Consider the following 21,620-nt stretch of genomic DNA (forward strand, 5'->3'; position numbering starts at 1 on the left):
TGTCATCTAAATACATCAATCACTTTATAATGTTCCAATTACTATTTGGCATACATCTCGAAGGAAGGTTTTCTCAAACTTTACTTTTTAGTTTCTAACGTATGTCAAAGATGAACACTGTAAACATAACATGTGGCTACTGTTGATTGCCTTGACCAAGTTGAATGTTTAAACAGTTGGTAAGTATTAAAAATCGTGGCTATCTTAAAAAGAACTTTATAGTGTCTGTTACACATTGATTTTTAAATAAAGATGTTAAATTTCTGTAACACTTTACTCTTAACGTGTTCAGAAAATGTTTTACGAATCCAGAGTTGACTGTAATTTTCCTTTTTATAAAATGGTTCAACATTGGCAGTTGTATTTTGATGTAGGAATCTGCAGTTGTGATTTCTATAAATTTTAAAATTGACATGATCTTCTCTATCGCAGATTGACATGTCAAAAGATCTTTTCTTTATGATTCCTGGTTCTCAGAATGATCAGTCATCCCTAAAGATGCTAAAAGATCATGCTGCTCAGGTACCAGCACCAAAGGTAATACAAAATTGCAACCTGGAAGTTCTTCACTTTGGACTATTATAGGGAGATGTTGGGGAGATATTGTCAAGTTAATGGAAATTCAATAGAAGGGAATTACTCAAGTGGCAAATTGAGCCCTTTGTTGAATCTTTTTGTTAACTTGTAAAATGGGCAGAGTGTCTTACCTTTAATTTGGCCCAGTGGTGTATTATGCAGCTGTGCTGTACTATATAGTGCCATGACTTGTACAACTCGCTTTCACTCCCAATCCCAACACCCGCAGTAATACCCCACAGTGACTTCCTAATCTCGAATGGTCCATACGGGGATGGCTTTGAGTGGGAGTGAGTTGCTTTCATGAGGGAAAGTGCACACTGAAGGACAAATCAACCTGCACTATTTTTGTACTTCTCGTAGTGAATAATGGAACAGCATCGGTGGAAACTTGGGAATAGGTGACTTGCTACACCCTGACCTGGGGAATGCTGAGGAAATCGGTGGTGACAACACTTCCCGTAAAAAAAATATATTTCCTTGCACCATGCTCCAATTTCTAGCTTAAGATTTCAGAATGTCTTTCCACAGTTACAAGGCTATTTAACATTCTTGTTAAATTAAGGAACCTCATGGCTAAATTCTACCGTTTGAGTTATTATACCAGGTGTGTAGTTAGTTCCAAGCTTATTCCTTGCTGGAATTACTTGTGAATATTTATGTACCAGCAATTACAAATTGCAGAATTTCAGTTTGATCTCTGCTACGGACACATTCTCATCAGAGAGAGAGGGACAAACTTAACAATTTTATTTAATGGGAATAATGCTTCATAGCACCAATTACAGAGATATACTGGCTGATAGTAGCAGTGAACTACTATAATTGCTTAGCAGATCAGGCAGCATTTATGAAAAGAGCAGATTAGTTAACATCTTGAGTGTGGACCCTTTTTCAAAACTTCTTTGATTTTAAGTGTATTATTTTATTAAGAGAGTGTTAGAAATCTGACTGAGGTCAGTAGTTGTATAACCCTGTGCATATTTTATCTGTAGATAAACAGTTAGGTTTTATTGTTTTTTTTAATGGATTTCCACTATTTCCACATTTTAAAAAAAACTGATGCATACTTTGCATTATGTGCTTTATATTTGAAATATTATTGCTGTATACCTACAGCATATTTTATTAGACTGACTGCAATTGTAAAAATTCTTCTAGCTTTTTGACAATTGTTAACATATGGGATATAGTGGTTCTGTAGGTTCAAGCCTTGGCAGTGGCTAATAGTCAACTCCAGTTACCAATGTATGTCATGCATTTGTCAATTCTTCTTGTGGTATTGTAGCACTTGGAACAAGATCGGGATATTCACAATTTTATTCGACCCGCCCACCATCATCGGTAAAGCTGTAAAGCTCGTGGATAATCAAGTTTGTTCAGCCAACTGTTTGACCAAATGCAGAGTAATAGTTACAGTTGGGTTTTTTTAAAAAAAGGAAAGGGCAGTAAATGACACCTGAACATGCATTATTTTTGAGACATGTAGTACAGTGATAAAATTGTTTTATTCAGAATATATTAAGTTTGTTGGTTTTCCAGGTTTCTGACCGTACTCTCAAAAATGGCACGCCCATGTCCAGTAGCAGCATTAAAAGAGTGAGCAGACCGGGCATCTCCAGAGTGAAGTCGCATCTACCTGTACTCCTGAATAACACACACCGTATTCACCACAGCAACAGTAATACAAGGCATTTAGAATCGAATAACAATACAACCAAGGAGATTTGGAACCACCGCAAAACTGTACATGAAGCCAATAACAACAATTAGAATATAATTCTGTCTGAAGGCTTTATTTCTAAGTCTTCAATTTAACAGTATACATTACGTATGAATTCTAGATCTGTAATATATTAAACAAAATGTAAAGTTCCTCTTTATTGCTATATGTTTATTCGGGACCACATTGACTATATATTGAATGTTTGATGGTGCTGTGATAAAGCACTACTTTTTAGTTCTTGCCTTTCAGTTTTATTGAATTCTTGGGTTGTGTACCTAAAATGGCTGTTTTTTGCCAAGAGAAGAAAAGAATTTATACAAAAAGCAAATGGTTTGTTGCACATATAAACATTTGCAATCATTGTTAATGCATTGTTGTTATTCAGGGTTTTTCCACAGAAGTATATATATTATGAAGTGAGAAGAACCATGTGGTACATAGTTCGTATCCATGGCATGATATGTACAATATACGCAAATGTATTTACATTTTTTAATATAAAACCTCTTTTCATTGGATTTTATTCAATGAATGGAATGTGGCAATAAATGTTAATGGAAATGCAGATTTTCCTTCAAAACAAGAAGCCATATTAAATGTTTTAATGGAATTCTATCTGTTCATAATTTCTTTTTTTAATATGTCAAATATGATTAGTCACCAATCTGCAGTTGCACTGCTGTGTCTAACATTTCTCAGTGCATGTCTGGATAAAGATCAGTTTGTCCAAAAACTCTTGACTACAGAAATCTTGTACTTATTTTATTTTTAAAATGGATGCAATGGAATTTATTGAAGTAAAAGGTATGAAGAGAAACAGAAGGAAGAATTAGCAGGCTTTTAAATGAAGGTTTACTTGAGTCACAAAACCTGATTTTAGCAGCGAGTTATCTATATTAATATCTTAAATGGGGTTCTGATTCCACTGCCTGTATTGATCGAATTTTGTTTGTTCTCTGCCAGGTTTTTCTTTGGAGTAAGTTAGGCTGCAAAAACACTTTGGTTGGAGAGGAAAGCCAAACCGACTTGTCTGATCAAAAGATATCCTAGATACTGGCCAAGAGATATTTTATCCTTTCGGCTCTGAAGGGCCCACAACAACTGGGCGTACCTAAAAGAAGTTAAAATATTTTTGAATTGATGATGGACCATAATTTGCTGTAGGAGTGAATCCAACGGCGTCTGCCGTTTGTTAGACTTGCTCTTGTCCATTTAATCTCAAAGATATTTTGTGTTGCAAGTTGAAAAACTCGCAGCAAAGAAACCAGGCATCTGGGACTTGAGTGAACAGGGCAAGCATCTCCTTAACCAATCATATTGAAGGATTGTGAAATAACAGCGCAAGGACTGAGAAGGAAGTTAACGTTAGTGGTTGAATTCAATATCAAATCAGGTAAAGGAAGTGAGAGAAATAAAGTTTGAATTAAGGGAGAGAGAAAAACAACTAAGGAAAAGTTTAAAAATATATATTTTAAATTTCTCAAATCGCCAAGAATAATTAAAACCTGAAAGAATGACATTCCACACTTAATTTTTGGTGCCAGAGAGGTTCATTGGCCGTAATTAACAATTAGCATGTAATTAAAAAAAATTATTTCCAGGTTTAAATATGTATGGACTTTAAATAGCTCCAAAACAGGGTCGTTTTGTCACTTCAGACCAGCGATAACTTTCTGTGGCGAATTTAGTTTGTATCTACTGTGCAAATACAGCAACTCGACAGAGAAAAATCAGTGAAAGAGACAAATTGGGGGAGAAAGGAACATTGAGGTCAGGGAATGGAGAAAAAAATATCGACGGGGAGAGACAGATCCCGTTAACCTATTGCACTTTTTGCACCCCCTTAACCACCAGTCCCAACCCATGCCCATTCTCTGCCAACACCCTCCTGCCATCTCCCACCCCAAACATGTCGGTGTGTGACCTCTCTATAATTTGCTTCTTTTGGTGCTTAGCGTGTAAGTGGTCCTAGGTTTGTGCCTCATTCTAAGATATGGCTGGTGTTGCTCCTGGCATGCACCTCGACAGCCCCTCCCCCCCCCCCCCCCTGTTAAACCAGGATTGGTCTCCTGGAATGATGCTGATGAGTAGTGGAAATCTGGAACACTTTCCCAAAATGCTGTGGATGTTAATTTAAATTTTAAATACGGAGATCAATGGATTTTTGTTATGTCAGGGTATCGAGGACAGGTAAATGGAGTTATGGTACAGATCAGCCATGATCTGATTAAATTGCGAAACAGGCTCAAGTGACTGAACGGCCTACTGCTGTTACTGTATTCTTATACAACTGTTTAAACTGGCCACATCCATACAAGAACTAATTTGGTATGAGGAAAGTGAATGTTTCACAATTGTTTAATTTTACCCATTAACCTTCGAACAACATTTTTCCACTATTTAACATTTTCTGAAGTTCTAATTTTCCTGTAATTATTCAAGTCACTTGGAAAAACAAAATGATCCTAATGGTGTTCATTATAGCGAAAGGTTGAAATAGTATCCTGCAAGATCATCTGCAGTCGCTCCCATTGAAATTCAGCAGCCTTCCACCAGCCATGATGCAGCTACTGGGGTAGCACTGTGTAGGAGCACAAGGACAAGCAAAGGCACACACAAGACAAGCAATAAGGGAATGCACAAGGGTGACTTTGATATGTAATATTGGATGGTTTGATGCATTAATTTGTTTTGGAATGTTTGTTTTGTGGTGGCTTTTATTCTATCATTGTGACCAAGAGGATGCTATGATGGTCAGTAATAGAGGTAAAGTAAGGTTTTGGACTGCTGGTGAATGGAGAATTGGGTTTGTGTTCATGAGTACCGCAGTCGGATAAGTCAACCATGGACAGCCCGGCCAGAAAGGGGTTGGGTTGGTCGTCTCCTCCATCCTACTCCTCTGCCTCTCATCCTTATCCTCCGATCCTCATTCCTCTCTTCGCCGATATGTGGTGGCAAGGGCACATGATGGTGAGGTTGTGGAGTATGCAGCAGGCCACAACGAATCTTGCGACGCACTCCGGCGAGTACTGCAGGGCTTCTCCAGAGTGGTCCAGGTAGCAGAACGTTGTTTAAACACGCTAGTGGTCAGCTCTATCAGATTCCATGTGGCAGCTTGGCTTTTGTTATATACATGCTGCCCACGTGTGCTTGAGTTGCGCACTGGACTCATGAACCAGGTCAAGAACAGATGGGGCCTGTTGCCCAGGAGCCGCCCTCTGGTTTGTCCTGGTGACTCAAATGCGGATGGTACAACGAACTGCCGCAAAATAAAGGCATCATGGCTGCTGCCAGGATACTGAGCATTGGCCTGCATTGTGCACTGAGTGTGGTCGTACTCCAGCTGGACGTCGAAGGAGTGGAATCCCTTCCCGTCTCTGAATTCACATGGTGCCCGCAAAGCGACGTGTGTGCAGTCAATGGCACCCTGCACCATGGGAAGTCTGCTATCCTGGCGAAGCCATGTGCTCTCTCCGCTTGCTTCTCTCTGACAAGAGAATGAAATGTATTCAGCTCTCTTTGCATACAGAGCATCAGTGACTTCCATTATGCACAGTGCGTGGCAAATGGGGGGGATGTTGGAACTATAGCCTGCTCCAGCCTGGAAGGAGCCCGACACATACAAATTCATGGCCACACTGAATTTCACAGCTACTGGCAGTGACGTCCTTGTCCTGCTGAGGCTGCAGTTCTGCCTGCAACAGTTGGAAGATTTCATTGAGCGCCTCTTAAATGAAGTGGAGACATCGCATACACTGTTCCTCACTGAGGCTGAGGTAGTAAAATTGCTCCCTAAGCACCCTCTGTGGCTATGGCCTCTTGCTGAGAGCTGTTTCCCTCCCCCCCCTCTTCCACCATCTTTGAACAGCTTGACTGCCTCTTTGTCACACCTGCTCATTCTCCCTCCTGTATGACTCAGAGGCGTGGACCACATACAGCCGACACCACAAATCGCTGGAGAAATACCACCAACGATGTCTCCGCAAGATCCTACAAATCCCCTGGGAGGACAGACGCACCAACGTTAGTGTTCTCGATCATCCCCAGCATCGAGACACTGACCACACTCGACCAGCTCTGCTGGGCGGGCCACATTGTTTGCATGCCTGACACAAGACTCCCAAAGCAAGCGCTCTACTCGGAACTACTACACGGCAGGCGGGCTCAAGGTGGGCAGAGGAAACATTATTAAGGAGGCTTTGAGGGTGTCCTTGAAAAGTGCAACATCCCCACCGACACCTGGGAGTCCCTGGCCAAAGACCGCCCAAGATGGAAGAAGTGCATCCGGGAGGGCGCTGAGCACCGAGTCTCATCGCCGAGAGCATGCAGAAGCCAAGCGCAGGCAGCGGAAGGAGCGTGCGGCAAACCAGTCCTAACCACCCTTTCCTTCAACTGCTGTCTGTCCCACCTGTGACAGACTGTAATTCCCATATTGGACTGTTCTGTCACCTAAGAACTCATTTTTGGAGTGGAAGCAAATCTTCCTCGATTTCGAGGGACTGCCTATGATGATGATTCTCCCAGTTATACTGCAGGCCAAGGGGAATACAAACTATTGCACCCATGTTTGGGAGCAACTGGACTGAGCAGAAGCCTTGAAGTAACCTGCCATGCCACTCCCAGGACTCTTCAGCAACTTCAAATAAGATAACAAACCAACAAACACATTTACAAACTCGCCAAGAACCAGTAGAAATCAATCAGCAACTAACCTGAAAGCAGGTGATGATCCCTTTAATGAGCACTGGTGGGGATTCCTTCCTGCTCCTGAACGCATGTTTAGCTGTGCCTGTTTGAGAGCGCATTAGCTGCAGTTCTGAGGTCGAAAATGACAGCGCTGACCTCAAATCAGCATTACACGCTGCTGATCTATGGTCATGATCTGCTTACTCTGCATACTTACGCCGCATGCTCCCAGCGCCCATATTAACAACCTCACCAAAATGGCTTCCGCGCGGCCCGCACCAGAAGTGCGCGCACACGTCATTTTAGACTCAAAATGGCACCCGTAGCATTGAAAAACTGGCCGCTACGAAGCCAAATTTAGTAGCCTCTACAGAGCTTGAAGAATGAAAATCAGCTGTGATTTGCAGTTACGCCAGAGTTAAAATGAGACAGGTTATGTAGCATATGTCTTTGGAGCATTTTTATTACACACTGAACTTTTGTTTCACAAAAACACTAGTATCTCTTCAAAGTGATTAAAGTTCCAAACATATACTAATTACTTAGACTTGAATTTTGCAGAACGTGTTGGTACCACAGTAACAGAAGTAACTTCAAACAAAACTAATGGCTATATCCTTCTAACATATTTGCATTAAGCCCAACATGTGGGCAATTCTAAGTTTAATGGAAGAACTGAAAAGCAAATTATTCTTTGCATTAAATAGTTTACGGTACCATTTGAATCCCACGCCAACTTTACTCGGAGAATTCCTAGCATTAAGAAACCATGAGTTATTTTTAAAATATTGATCAGTTATATATAAAAAGTATATATTTGTTTACAGTGCAAGAGATTAAGTATTTTTTTCCTTTTTAAATGCTGAACACAACTTAAGATTACAAATGTTCAAAGGCAATAAAATACAAACAAAAGTTATTGCTGTTAAAGGTTAGGCTTGAACTGTAAAAATAATTTTGTATAAATGAGTGAAGACATTTTCCCAACAAAAGGCTTTTGTCTCCCGCATGAGAATCTGTGTCTGTTACGCAGCCACCATCTCAGTTTATGACGCATCTCGTTTTCCTTCAATGGAACAGCTATAAAAACAGGAGGATGAATAACCATTACTCCATTTTAATTCGAGTAGAAAATTGTAAATATTTTCTACCATAAAACAGCTGCTGCAACCACTACCAGCTAAAAGAACAAGGGCAGCAGGTGCATGATACACCACCACCTCCATGTTCCCCTCCAAGTCACACACCATCCTGACTTGGAAATATAACGCCATTCCTTCATGGTCGCTGGGTCAAAATCCTGGGACTCCCTACCGAACAACATTGTGGGAGCACCTTCACCATATGGACTGCAGCGATTCAGAAAGGTGGTTCACCATCACCTTCTCGAGGACAATTATGGATGGGCAATAAATGCTGGCCCACATCCCAAGAACAAATTTTTAAAAATACTTTCTGCAATATTATATCCATTGGAGAATGTAACTTGTTTATGCCTTTTTTTGCGAGGGGGAATGTACTTCATTGGTTGTAAAGCGCTTTGAGACGTCCGGTGGTTGTGAAAGGCGCTATATAAATGCAAGTCTTTTTTTTACAGAAAAGTCTAATAATCACTGAATAAATATAAAAATTCTAATTTTGTAGTGATGCAAAATGCTACCATAGCCCTGGCAGGGTCAGTAATTTGGAATAAATGTTCAAAAAAATACAAGGTTATCTCGAGCCTTCTACACATTTCTTTCTGAATTACTATTTAAATACAAGGCTTAGAGCAACACAAAGAAGAAAGACTTTACAATGCATCCCCTCATTGCAAACCTTTTGGTCCTTCTCATGCTGAGTTATATGGTGTGGCACATAAATGAATATCACAGTGCACCATCAGCAAATACTGTGTGCACATATAAGACTTGTAGTTGGGTGCCGACAGTGACATTTCCACTGTCCTAAACCTCCCCAAAACTATGACTGTGACATGTCACCACACTGGCAACTGACGAAAGCTCCTGTATTGGCTGCAATGGAAGACATTTGGATTTTAATCATCACCAAAGGAGCCCTTCATTTCAATAGAGATTTGCTGAGCCAATAGAGTTGTGTCAAATTGTCTTACTACATTAGGTCCCGTGTGTAGCCATCCACTATATAATGTGGATTAACTTCAATCCAAATATGCAATTACACTCTTGACCCCCAAAATACTTGAAGGTTGGATGAAAGCGCTGATCAGGGTACCTTCATTACGCAGGTTCGAAGAATAATGAAGAGTTCTGTGCTGTAGGTACAGCTATCACAGTTCACTGTTTGGAACTGCTTTTAATGTCAATAGTATTTTGTTCTGCGGAGCTTTATAATCTTGTTTCTTGAAGGTCTTCCTCTGCCTCCTCCTGTAAGGCACTTATTTTTGGTCGTGTTTTCCTCTTGCTTGAGTTCCTTCTGTGAGCTGTAAATAGCTTTGCACGGTCCAGATGTCCAAAGACCTGCTTGAAAAGGCTTGCTTCAGTTAAAAGCTTCTGCAGAGCATCAAACTGTTTAACAGAACATCCCTCAATTACCTAAAACAAAATGAAACACATGATCAGCTGTTAGACAAGAGTATTGCAAGATATCTTCAATTAAATTCTGGTTTCTTATTAACCTTTTCAAGGTCTTAATTGATTAGTAAAGTCCAATATAAAATATTAACAACACTTTCAACTAATTCTTTGTTACAATGTCCAAAAAATGTGAAAAGTGTTGGTAAACACGGATACAAACTACCTCTGGGATGGAAAGTGAAGAGCCTGCATCATTGTACCACAAGAATTGTTGAAGGAAATTTGATTTAAAACAGCACTTTTTGGCAGCCTATTTGTCCAATGAAGAGATCACAAAAGAAGTCTCGCTGAGAAATTGATCTTTTGTGGCGTATCAGTTGAACCCTCGAATTGGGGATTTTTAAAATGTATTCGTTTCTGGGATGTGGGCACTGCTGGCAAGGCGAGCCATTATTGCCCATCCAGATAACTAGATTAATACACGTCTTTCAGGAAAGTGCATTGCATCCAATGTTGTTTCCTATCTTTATCAGTGATCTGATAGATATCAGTACTGATATCCTTCCTTTCCTTTACAACAGAGGTCTAATGTTTAAGCCAGACTTCCCTGTTTCTGCCAAGAATTATTCCACCTCTACCTCTGTACATGCTGTACACTCTTCAAGTAATCATGTCATCCATGCCAGACAAATGAGATAGAAGACAAACAGAAGGCACACCAGAAATTGTTGGCATTCCAAGAGAGCCTCCACTCGGTGTTCGGAGAGTATCACAGTGCAGTTTGAAAATGTATGTTTAAGGGTTCTCCTTATGATTTGGAATGTTCTGTTGCAAAAAAGAACAAAATTTAGATTGCAAGTTTTCATTTTACATCTAATGTAATATAAACTCATCTCTAATGTTCAATTTTAAATTAGTGAGCAATCTCTTACTAGCAATAGATCTGATATCAAATAATAGCTGTAACCCTTTGAGAATTCTAATTCTAATTATTATTAGTTCTATACAGCTCTCTGCATATACTTCATATCAGTTATCAATTAGAAAACTAGAAAATGAAATTGGAAATAATAATGGCACAAAATATATGTTTTTCAGAGCACCAAGTTTGGTATTCTAACTATTCAGCGGTTCTTAATATATTAACTTCAAGATGAATGAAATCTAAAAATGAGCAAGTAGACTGATGTCTTTTCAGAGAACATCAGCTACTTCTAGTTACCATTGTTTCAGTCTATTCACACACTAGTTCAAACTTACACAGGATCCAGGTGAGCAGTAGGTTCATCCAGAAGTAGGATTTTGGCCTTGCTAAGAATAGATCGAGCCAAACACATGAGTTGTTTGTGGCCATTGCTGAGGATATAACCACCATCCACCAAAACAAAGTTAAGATTGTCTGGAAATTGCTCAATCATTGATTTCAAGCCAACCTGCAGAAATATAATTAGCATCAGTAAACCAATCTGTGAGACCTGTTGTAAGCTTAGATTGCAAAAAGAACTACAGTAAATTCATATAGAATCTGAATGAACCCCTTTAATTCAAAGAAGATTCATTTATATTTCACTGTCCTCTCTGATCCTTATGGTGATGTATAGTTTCCTTCATAGGGATTATATAAAAGAAAGACTTGCATTTATGTAGCATCTTTCAGGACCACCGGATGACTCAAAGTGCTTTCCAGCCAATGAAGTGTAATCACTGTTGTAATGTGGGAAATGTTGAACCTACTTAGCTTCTAATCAATAATTCATTATTAATTTTTTGCAACACATTTTCATTTTTATGAACTCTAACCTTCCTGTTCATGCCCCATGTGAATGTACAAGTATTAGAAAATAACAAACTAAGCTTTATGGAACTTTAATCTGTGTTTAATTCCATTTTTCATATGAAACTGACCAATTTAAATCTATGATTTTTACAATGGGATTTGGACTTATCAGGTTATGTTGTGAAAAGCAAATACGGGTTGAGCGTCCAAAATCAAGAGTTCCGGAATCCGTAATGTTCCAGAATCGGGACACCAGGCCGATCCGTGGCGGGGTCATCCGGAATCCAGAAAATGTTCCGGAATCCGGACACCCTACCAAACTGCTTACCATCACGTGCCAGGCCTAGGGAAAATCCAAAAATTGAAAACAATCACAACACTAACAGGAATGAAAAAACAAAAACTCCAACTCACCTCTTCTTCCAGGTCTTCACACCCACAGGCACCGCTGCTCCTGGGTCCGCAACGCAGGTACCCCCCCACCCCCCGGGCATCTTCCCTCAGCCAGAACACAAGCACGGCAAAACTCCAAAGCACGGCGACCACGACACCTCAGCCTTGCACGCCGGCGGTCCGCCTAAAACCACCGGCGCAAGACCCCGCCGAAACTCTGCAAATGGCACTTCCCTTCTCTACAAGGAGATGATCCAAGTTTTCCTTTCACCTCCTTCTCCTACTCTGGTCACAATGCTCCACACAATTCCTGCATTGTTTATTCTTTCATCTTTTCCACTATTTACTTCCAGAATTAAATCCAAAACAGCGTCAATTCATCGTACACCTCCGATTGAAACCGTGAGTTAACTGGCCCAGCCCTGAAAGCGGAAACAATCGCTGGCGATTTTCCACACTCTATTTTGGGAGGTTACTTGTGCTGTGAGTAAGAAATTTTGATTGTAGCATCGCTGTTTATTTCCATTAAACGGCCGTCCAAAAACTGGACACGCACACCGCAGCTCCCCAAACCAGCCGGCTCCTGCCTGCCCCCAAATGAAACCACGCAAATCGGGATCTGCAAACGGAGTCAGAAAGATGTTCCGGATTTCGGAATAGCCTTGGTCCCGAGGTTTCCGGATTTCGGATGCTCCACCTGTACATTATTTACATGGAAATTTCTGGCATGAAACAATTCATTATCCAGTGAGTAGATCTGCCATATGGACCAGGAAAGTTTATTTTTTGAATCCTTGTCTGTTACTTATTCTTAGCCAGGACAGCCCTGAGTTAGAGAGAAAAATCAACCAGGATTCCCACTAATTATTGTTGTTCAACAACTCTGCTGGAAATGCAGGTGAGAACAGGATTGGACTGAGCTATGATGCACCAAAGTGGAAAATAGCTTGCAAATAGGCATCATATCAAGGGTCAAAGACGAATATTGATCATTTGGCTGAGTTGATGTTTATACCCATGGAATTGTGCCTCAGCAAAGAATCAAAGCCTTCAATAGGGATTGGGAAAAAATTTGAAGTACTTTTCTTTAAAAAAAATACATTAGGAAACAAAAATTTAATGCTGGATTAAGATATCTTTGATGTTATTTTAAGAAAAATTCAATCTACAGCAGAGCGATTCAATTCACCTACTCGGTAAAATACAAGGCAATCCGCTCAATGCAAACACAGTCGATAAATATGTAGAGTGCAAAGTAATCATGCAATGAGCTTTGGAATAGATTTCCCAACGCCTTAGTCATTTTTTAACTTTATGTAAAGAACATTATAGCCTGAGAAAATTCAATCAATTTACGATTATTTATTATGAAATTAGGCATACCGATATCACAGTTGTTTCAGTTCATCCAGGATAATGAATGATGCGCCGTATTATAATCATCACCTAATAAAGTGACTTATGATTTACCTCTTCAGTGACTTTCCAGATCTCCTCATCACTCCACTGTTCATAAGGATCCAGGTTCTTCCGGAAAGTCCCAGAAAACACAAAGACTTTCTGTAAGGTGGAATATTGAATGACAGTTGTTTTCTGAGGGGCTTTGTACAAGTTTATTACAGTTCTGATGGACATCATCATCAATATGTCATCATAGGAAGAGAAGGTAGGAGAAACAGAAGGTCATTCGTTTTATCCTCTATTGTTTAGGCACATATACAGGCCTGATCCTAGCATAGCGCCAGCTGGGCTCATGCACCAAATGTTAATTTGTTCTACAATTTTTGTCCGTACAGTTTTAAATGTAGGTTAGATAGGGCATGTACTGGAAGTTGATGAATTCTTGAAACAACTATTACGTAAGGAAAATCATTCAAATTTTCTCCTTGAATACAAAAACCTCTTCCAATGTATGCTTTCATCTTTATCCCCAGTCTAGTATAAATCATGCTAAAATATTCCATCATTGGTATACTTGGCTGTAAGGTTATTATATTGTGAAAGTAAATCAAAAAGGGTCATTACTGATATGCTGTACAGAGTATTGGAATTACAGGTTTGACCCCCCAAATCCAGAAACCTTGGGACAGAGGCCGTTCCGGATTTCGGGTATTTCTGACGTTCTGAATCTGGAAACGCCTGGACCGAGGTTCGGGTATTTCCGGATTTTGGAACGTATTTCCGACGTCGCGAATTTTGACTTTTGGCGCACCCGTATTCTGGGTGAAAAAAAAGGCCTGAGGAAAACCTGCATTGCAGCCCCCAAAATAGCAGTAGGTATGAAGACCTGCAAAAATAGTAACAAAGTTTTTATTTTTAAATTCCTTTTCAGCGATTCAATAGCTAAGTGTCTTGTGAATGTTTTATGATTTTGAATTTTTTGTTTTTTGCAAATTTTTTTTGTGTTTTCCTCCCTCCCAAGGCCTCTTTCTCAGCGGTAATCAGCCTCGGACTAAAGTTGGCGAGGACCACGGTTTCTGCGATTTTGGAACTCCAGATTTGGGAAGTCGAACCTGTACTGCATGTCTTCTATTCAAAAGTCTTTGCAACTCTTTGCGTGTTTCAATGCATTACCTGTGGGATGACACCAAACGCTTTCCTCCACTTTTGCAAAGAGACTGAATTCCAGGAAATCCCATCAATCTGTATTTCCCCTTCAATAGATAAGAGTCGCAAAAGAGCAGAAAGTAATGTGCTTTTCCCAGCACCTGTCCGTCCCAGCAGTCCAACCTGTTATCGTATCCAAAGTACAGTGCTTAATAACAAAACTAAACAAACACATTAATTTCTCCAGCCTCCCTGCGCACGGTTTCAGCGGGACCCCCAAGTCAGGGGGTCCCCCGTTACTGGCCGATGCTTGGCAGTGCTTACGGTCTTGTTTGCATTGTCGCCATCGGGTTAATCAAGATCTGGTCAGTTACAAGCGATCTGTAAAGATGCAATGGGTTTTCCTGAATTTGTTAAGGCCCCTAGTTAATACGCAGCGAGGGTGTTACCATTCATCTGGACTTGGTTGGCTGTGTGGACAAGTGTACCCACTGTAGCCGAACTCCCTCCTCCTGCTCCAGGCCAAGCAATGGAAGATAGGTTCAGGAAAGGGGTACTGAGGGAATGATCAGCCATGATCTTATTGAATGGCGGTGCTGGCTCGAAGGGCCGAATGTCCTACTCCTGCACCTATTTTCTATGTTTCTATGTTTCTACATAGAATGGACTGGAAGCATTTGAAATGCTAATGATATGGAAGAAACGCAAATAAATGGTGTTGCAGAGCAAATGATTTGCAGCAGTTTTCAGTGCCTCAGAAGTGACTCATCGAACAACTGTCAATAACTAGAGGTTATGGATTCAAAATTATTGGCAAAAGATCTACAGGGGAGATGAGGCGAATTTTTTCACTCAATTTGTCGGGATCTGGAACGCTCTACCTGAAAAGTTGGCAGAAGCTGATTCTATAAATAACTTTAAAAGGGAGTTGGAGAGGTACTTGAGGATGAGGAACTAACAGGGTTATAAATAAAAAAGCTGGATGTGGGACTAAACACAGCTGCTCATTCAAAGAGCCAGCACAGGCACGATGGGCCGAATGACCAGTGCTGTAAGTTTCTATGATTCTATGAAAGAACACTGTTTTAAGACAGCATTCTTGCATTATAATGGATGTATCTACTGTCTTACCCTTTGTCCTGCATTTACTGAGAAGGAAAGGTCCTGCAGCACTGCACGCCCATCATTGGTATACTTGGCTGTAAGATTGTTCACCATCATTTGGCCTCCAGATGGCCATTCTTTGGTTAGGTGCTTGTTTTCAATTACAAGCACATCCGATGGGTTGTTGCCATTATGTTGGTTCTTGGTTTCAGATCCTTCTGGGGGTATGTCAATGTATTTAAAAACACGACTTACAGACCGCATCTGAAGACAAGAACATTATTAAGGGTCATTATAGTTGTACAATCTTAAGGATTCCACTGATTTAATTGGTTCTCAATTATGATTGACCATTTTTTAAACTTGCAAAATTTTAATTCACCCAAATTCAATAATTTGTCACATTTTATTTTGGGTGTTTATAATTGATATTGTACATACTGTAATGCATTATAAACAGATAAAGTGGTGAGTCTCAGGAATGTATGTGGTCAGTTGTAAGAACCATTTGATGATAATGAATCATGATGACTCATACATTAAAGGCTGAAAGTTCTTGACTTTGAACCTCTCAACTTGTAACACACATGGTCATGAATTAACTAAAGCTTTTTGTTACAAATGGTATCATCAATTCAAACTAACATACAGCTGACCAACTCATCAAGAGTTGCTCAATACAATGAATTTTATAGCCAATTGTTTGTCTCACTGCCATTCATGTGATAATTGGTAACCAATTTTGAAGAATTGGCTCATCTCAATTATATTCCGTAGAATTTGACAATTTTTGTCAGAGTGTGATAATCCTCTTTTATATTCAAAAGGCATTTTCCGTTTCTTCCCTTTTTTATTTTGTCTGTGTTACACATCATCCTTGGGTAGGAGTATGGGTGATATTCATTCAGATATTCCCCAGCAGCACTCTGAACCAGCTACTGAGATGTGCACAAGTGAAACCCTGGTATTACTGTCTGTGATTGTCTCTCCCTATGGAGAGACACTAGACCTTGCTTGATGTCATTTTTACTATAATCTAAAAATAAGTCTACTAATCATATGTTTCTACTGTGTATTCACATGCATTTTAGATTTTCAACAGTAACATATAGTAAACAAGTCTTTCCACAGAACCCTTGTCAATAGATCGTCATACATATCATTTGATCATTGCATTATATTACTTCATGAATCATCAAACATATCTAAAAATTGGAGCACATTATGAATGTTCTTTACCAGACTATCCACGTCTATGCTTGAATTGACAGCCCACTGCAGAGTGCTTGTGATGTTCATTGCTAAGGTGAGGATAACTCCAACTTTTTCTTCCTCTAAAGAAAACAGTTTGATTTGTAAAGTCATAAATCTTTGGAATTCCCTGCCTAAACCTCTCTTCCTCTGACTCCACCCAAGACCTCACCCCCATCCCACAGCCTCCCCCCCCCCCCCTTCACCAGGCCTCCGATTCCCCCGACCCCAGGCCTCAGATTCCCCTCCCAGGCCTCCCACCCTGCTCCTGACCCCCGATCTTCACCCGAGCCCACCTCCCAACCCCCATGCTGGTCACGGTCGGCCCGTGATGGTCTCGACCACCCCTGCTCCTCCCTCCGGCCGGCCCACGACAGTCTGGACCCTCCCTCTCCTGCTTCTCCGTCCGGCCAGCACCGCGATCACGATCTTTTCAGACTCCCCCGCTTCTCTGTGATCTTTTTGGACCCTTCTGCTCCTCCGGTCGCCCCACCCGGTCCCCAGCAGGGTCCCTCCCAAGCCTATGCACGCAGAGCCACCCAGCCTCTTAATCTGGTTGGCTGCGGGTGGGAAACAGAGGCTTCCCATTCATCAGTTACATTCGGTAGACCCTGCGGGAAACCCATTCACCTGGGTTTCCCTACCACCTCGGCGCCTCCCTGCCCCCAACCCACCTTCCCCATTAAAAATCAGCTCACTAAAGACATTTAAAACGGGGGACCTCCTCCTAACCCCACAATCGTGGGGAGGGTCAGAGAGCAGGTGGCGCATCTCAGTACTTGCTTCAAGATGTATTGCCCTGTGGATTTGTGAGGCCAATATTTTCTAGTATGCGTGTATTATTTAAAAAGGTTGTCGGAAGGAATTTAAGGGCTAAGAAGAAGCGTCTCTTCCAACTATTATATTCCAATTACTTGTATTAACATTGAGTTAGTGCTTTAATTATACAAGAATGTTAAAGGACAATTACATCAATTATGTTGTGGATAAATGGTCATGTGGGCTTCTGATGAAAGGTCCACACATGCAACATTAACCAATCATTACTCTTTAGTGCTGATGGATGTGCTGCGTATGTTTTCTTTTTATCTCAACAACTTACTGTGAGTTGCTATGGAGATGAAAGTAACTGCAATAAAGAAGAGGACAAATACAATGTCAATCCTCATCTGGAACCATCGCAGTGTTGAGAGGTAGAGAAACCAGTTTGCAGTATGGAGGTTCAAAGCCTTGTGAAAAAGTGTTTCAAAGTAAGACTGTCGGCCAAATGCTCTTACTGTCCACAGTCCCCTTAACGATGTGATGAGATGGCTGAAAATAGGGCTGCGAGCTGTAACCAAACAGAGGTAAACAGACATATTGTTATTAACGTGACCTCCAATGGTGGATTAGAGCTAAGACTATGGGGAAGAATTTCCACGCGGTACGTTGCTGTTATACTATTAAAAATTGTTTGCACCCGCTGATGATCAGGAGAGATATTTACACAGTTTAGTGGGCCAACTCATTTACATAACCACTGGAGGAATGATTGGCTTAAATCCCATTTAAAATAAGTGTACACGGTTGAAGTGCATCAGAATGCAGCCTTTGAAAAGACTTCACAGTCTGCACACTTCAGTACCAGACTATGGGACAACCAGGTAAGGAAGGAAGGAAGGAAGGAAGAGGAGCAGTGTTTGGCTCACTCACCTGGCCCTCAGATAACTTCACTGCACTTTACAAGAATGCCTACAGCAGGACCCTCTGAAGTAAGTAGCCAAACTGGGCATCAGGGCATGGTGTCCAGGTACAGAAGAAGAACACAGAATTTTTCTGATTCGGACCTCCTAGCCTTTCTCGATGAATTCAATTAAGAGGCGCTGACACCTGGATATTTTAATTTCATTTATTCTCTGAATGTGGATGTCGCTAGAATGATTGGTATATATTGCCTATCCTTAGTTTCCCTTGAGAAGGTGGTGGTGCTGCTGTCTATATAGTGAAGGTAGTCCCACAATGCTGTTAAGTAGGGAGTTTGAGGAATTTGATCCAGCAACGATGACGGAATGGTAATATATGCCCAAGCCAAGATGGTGTATGACTTGGAGGTGTTAATATTCTCACACATCTGCAGAGGTGACACTAATACTGAACCACAGGACTGCAGACCAATGCTGAAAAAAGTAAATAACTTCAGGCCTCACCAGGGCAGGCAAGGTAGGACACCGGACTCACTTTTTCTTCTTCCTTACATAGACTGGACTCTCTTCTATTCCTTCACCCTCTTAAATCAACACTTGAACAACTACCCTACCACAGGGCCCTCATTTTGATCTGTGCAAATTAAATCAGCCAGAACTCGGCGGGCAGATTGCGGAAAGATTCAAAAAGCATTTCATAGCTTCTGCCTGATATTCCTGCCAAAAATAATTTTCTGCATGGTTTATGCACTGCCCATCCACTGAAAGCTACAAGGAAATTCACCTTGTGTCTGACAAGCAATTAACATCAGAATTAATTGGGTGTGGGGAACAGAGTACCTTAAATCTGATATCTACCAACTGGAAATAAAAGTGGCAGAATGATGAGAAATAATATATGTGGAAAACCTTAAGATGATTGGGGCTGTCCAGGGGAATAGGACACGTTCTCTTTTAGGTCCTAAGTTCAAATCCTACACAGGCTGATGAGAAAAAAGTCTCTTCCCTATCCAGTGGCTAAAAAAAATAGGATTATCTCAGTTTATTTGCAGTATTTTCATTGTATCAAGGTGTTGCAAGTCACATACACTTGGAATTGATCATAGAAGAGATTAAGAGGAAGAGAATAGGTGCTGCAATATGTTCACAACTGGCTCAGAACTATCAATTAAAATGTAAAAGCAATTATTGAATCATTCTGATGTAAACATTTTCCAAGATTCATACAGAAAAATCATGGAATACTAACTGGGCCTTTTTTTTCCAGAAAATACAAAATATTACCATGGGATAAAATGCTAGCATTGTAATGAATAGACACATCACCCTGTAGAAAGTTGTGCCTTGGGTTTTCCAGTTATTTATTATTTCCAAGAGAGGGCACAGGTAAGTTATACAGAACTCAGGTTACAAATCTCCAAGTTCATTGTATGGCTTTCCCCTTTTATGGTAATACTACTGATTAGAAAGATCAACCAACGAAAACTGGTCTTGTCTCTAGCATAATAGCCAAATACAGATCTAAAGGCACCTGGATTCAAGTCCTGGAGTCCTGAAAGAGACAGACTCCATCCATGGAGTGATTTTGTTTTATGATTCATTATCATGGAAGAATGTTTCCTAATGAGGCGTTTGCCTTTGCTTTACCTGTGCTTACCTTCAGACTCCAGCTGCTTCAGCTGCTGTGATGTGCGGAGGAAGTAGGCCCTCAACATAATGAAAATTACTGCCACGGGAATTGCAGCCAGTAGAATGTAGGGTTCTAATACGGATACCACACAGATGGCCCCCACGACGATCAGTATCAACTGTAAATAGAATGCAAAAACCATTAAACGTATAGTATTTCATTAACCAAAACTAACACCTTGTACAAATATTAGGGCCAAAAAGAGGGCTAAAAATTCCACTTTTACTGCCCATATCTCGGTGGTATTCCGACGGTATACACTTCTCGACTTTTCAATACCGCTGGAATCCAAAGATCCAAAGCTGCTAGTTTTGGCTTTTATCCCCTGGTGGTAGCGGTAGTGATCGGGCGGGAGCGGAATATTTCGGTGTAAGACCGGCGTCCTTGGCAACGGCCTTACTGCGCATACATGGTTTTTTTTCTTCCCTTTCTCGCAATTCAGGGGTCAGGGGTCAGCCCATGCATATGCAGATGAGGAAGGGAGGGGCGGAAGAGAGAGAGAAAAAAGAGAGACTCCCTGCCTGCTCGGTACTCATCTCTGTTTCTGATTTTTTTTTTTTCTGATTCATCAAAAGAGATTATTATATATAATGGATAGTAGTGAGGATCAATTGATTTTTTTTTGAAATTCGTAGCCAATCGTTCCAATTCTTTGTCAAATCACAAACGCCAGAGGTCACCTTGGGCCCATTCAAGGATCACTCTGCGCCAATGCTCTTAGCCAAAAGGCCTAGAGCCACTGCACCGTTCCTGGAAGTACTGCAATACCAGGTTCGTGCCATGGAGGTGGATGGGTCAGGTCCCCCACACACCTCCGTGGAGGTGGATGGGTCAAGCCACCCCACCCACCTCCTATTTCCAAAAAAGCAAGCATATACCTTCCTGATCCAGGGAGAACCACCTTGGGGTTATGGTGGTTACTCCCCTGTCAGGTCAGTTACGCATGATCTTAGCCAAAAGGCCGAGAAGCGTCAATTGATTTTTTTTTTTTAAATTCGTAGCCAATCGTTCCAATTCTTTGTCAAATCACAAACGCCAGAGGTCACCTTGCACATGCCAAGGATCACTCTGCGCCAATGCTCTTAGCCAAAAGGCCTAGAGCTACTGCACCGTTCCTGGAAGTACTGCAATACCAGGTTCGTGCCATGGAGGTGGATGGGTCAGGTCCCCCACACACCTCCGTGGAGGTGGATGGGTCAAACCTCCCCACCCACCTCCTGTTTCCAAAAATGCAAGCATATACCTTCCTGATCCAGGGAGAACCATCCGGAGGTCATGGTGGCTGGTCAGAAACGGTACTACACTTGATCTTAGCCAAAAGGCCGAGAAGCGTCAATTGATGGTGGAGGCCAAGGTAGGAGGGAGAAAGAGGGCAAAACATTTTACGATGGATGCCCAAGCTGCCTTGGTCCACTAAGGAACCAATTGACCCGGGGTGGCTGTGGGGAAACCCAGCCCACCTGTGTACCAACGAATATGGGCAGAGATTGCTGAGGTGGTGTTCTCGGTTGCCCAGGTCCACCAGGGGCCAGTCCAGTGCTGCAAGCACTGGAACGACCTTGTTTCGGCCACGAGAGTAAGTAATAACTTTAATCATGCACTGACTCATTACTTAAAATGTAAATCTGCCACATTGTGATGTCGTTAAGCT

General features: G+C 41.2%; 2 protein-coding genes and 2 pseudogenes across 4 annotated transcripts in view; 1 reads left to right on the forward strand and 3 right to left on the reverse strand.

The window, feature by feature from the left end:
- cttnbp2 (cortactin binding protein 2) overlaps positions 1-2,886 on the forward strand; it is a 162,316-nt gene extending 159,430 nt beyond the window's left edge. For all 3 annotated transcript variants that reach the window (XM_070900329.1, XM_070900331.1, XM_070900330.1), the window contains 2 exons: positions 433-537; positions 2,119-2,886. In XM_070900329.1, coding sequence (XP_070756430.1) covers positions 433-537; positions 2,119-2,349 — 336 coding nt within the window. In that variant the 3' untranslated portion in view covers positions 2,350-2,886. The remainder of the gene's footprint in view (positions 1-432; positions 538-2,118) is intronic.
- Positions 2,887-7,790: 4,904 nt separating this feature from the next.
- The window catches only part of cftr (CF transmembrane conductance regulator), a 134,356-nt gene continuing 120,526 nt past the window's right edge, over positions 7,791-21,620 (reverse strand). Inside the window, exons 20-28 of the mRNA XM_070901699.1 lie at positions 19,937-20,087; positions 17,700-17,927; positions 16,586-16,680; positions 15,374-15,610; positions 14,270-14,425; positions 13,166-13,255; positions 10,786-10,958; positions 10,245-10,350; positions 7,791-9,543 (exon numbers count right to left, since the gene is read on the reverse strand). Of these exons, the coding sequence (XP_070757800.1) occupies positions 9,337-9,543; positions 10,245-10,350; positions 10,786-10,958; positions 13,166-13,255; positions 14,270-14,425; positions 15,374-15,610; positions 16,586-16,680; positions 17,700-17,927; positions 19,937-20,087 (1,443 nt within the window). The 3' untranslated portion in view covers positions 7,791-9,336. The remainder of the gene's footprint in view (positions 9,544-10,244; positions 10,351-10,785; positions 10,959-13,165; positions 13,256-14,269; positions 14,426-15,373; positions 15,611-16,585; positions 16,681-17,699; positions 17,928-19,936; positions 20,088-21,620) is intronic.
- LOC139226049 (U2 spliceosomal RNA) lies at positions 20,704-20,942 on the reverse strand (annotated as a pseudogene).
- Positions 21,069-21,303, reverse strand: LOC139225975 (U2 spliceosomal RNA; annotated as a pseudogene).

This window comes from Pristiophorus japonicus, chromosome 15 (genome assembly GCF_044704955.1).
Source record: "Pristiophorus japonicus isolate sPriJap1 chromosome 15, sPriJap1.hap1, whole genome shotgun sequence".
Classification (NCBI taxonomy): domain Eukaryota; kingdom Metazoa; phylum Chordata; class Chondrichthyes; family Pristiophoridae; genus Pristiophorus; species Pristiophorus japonicus.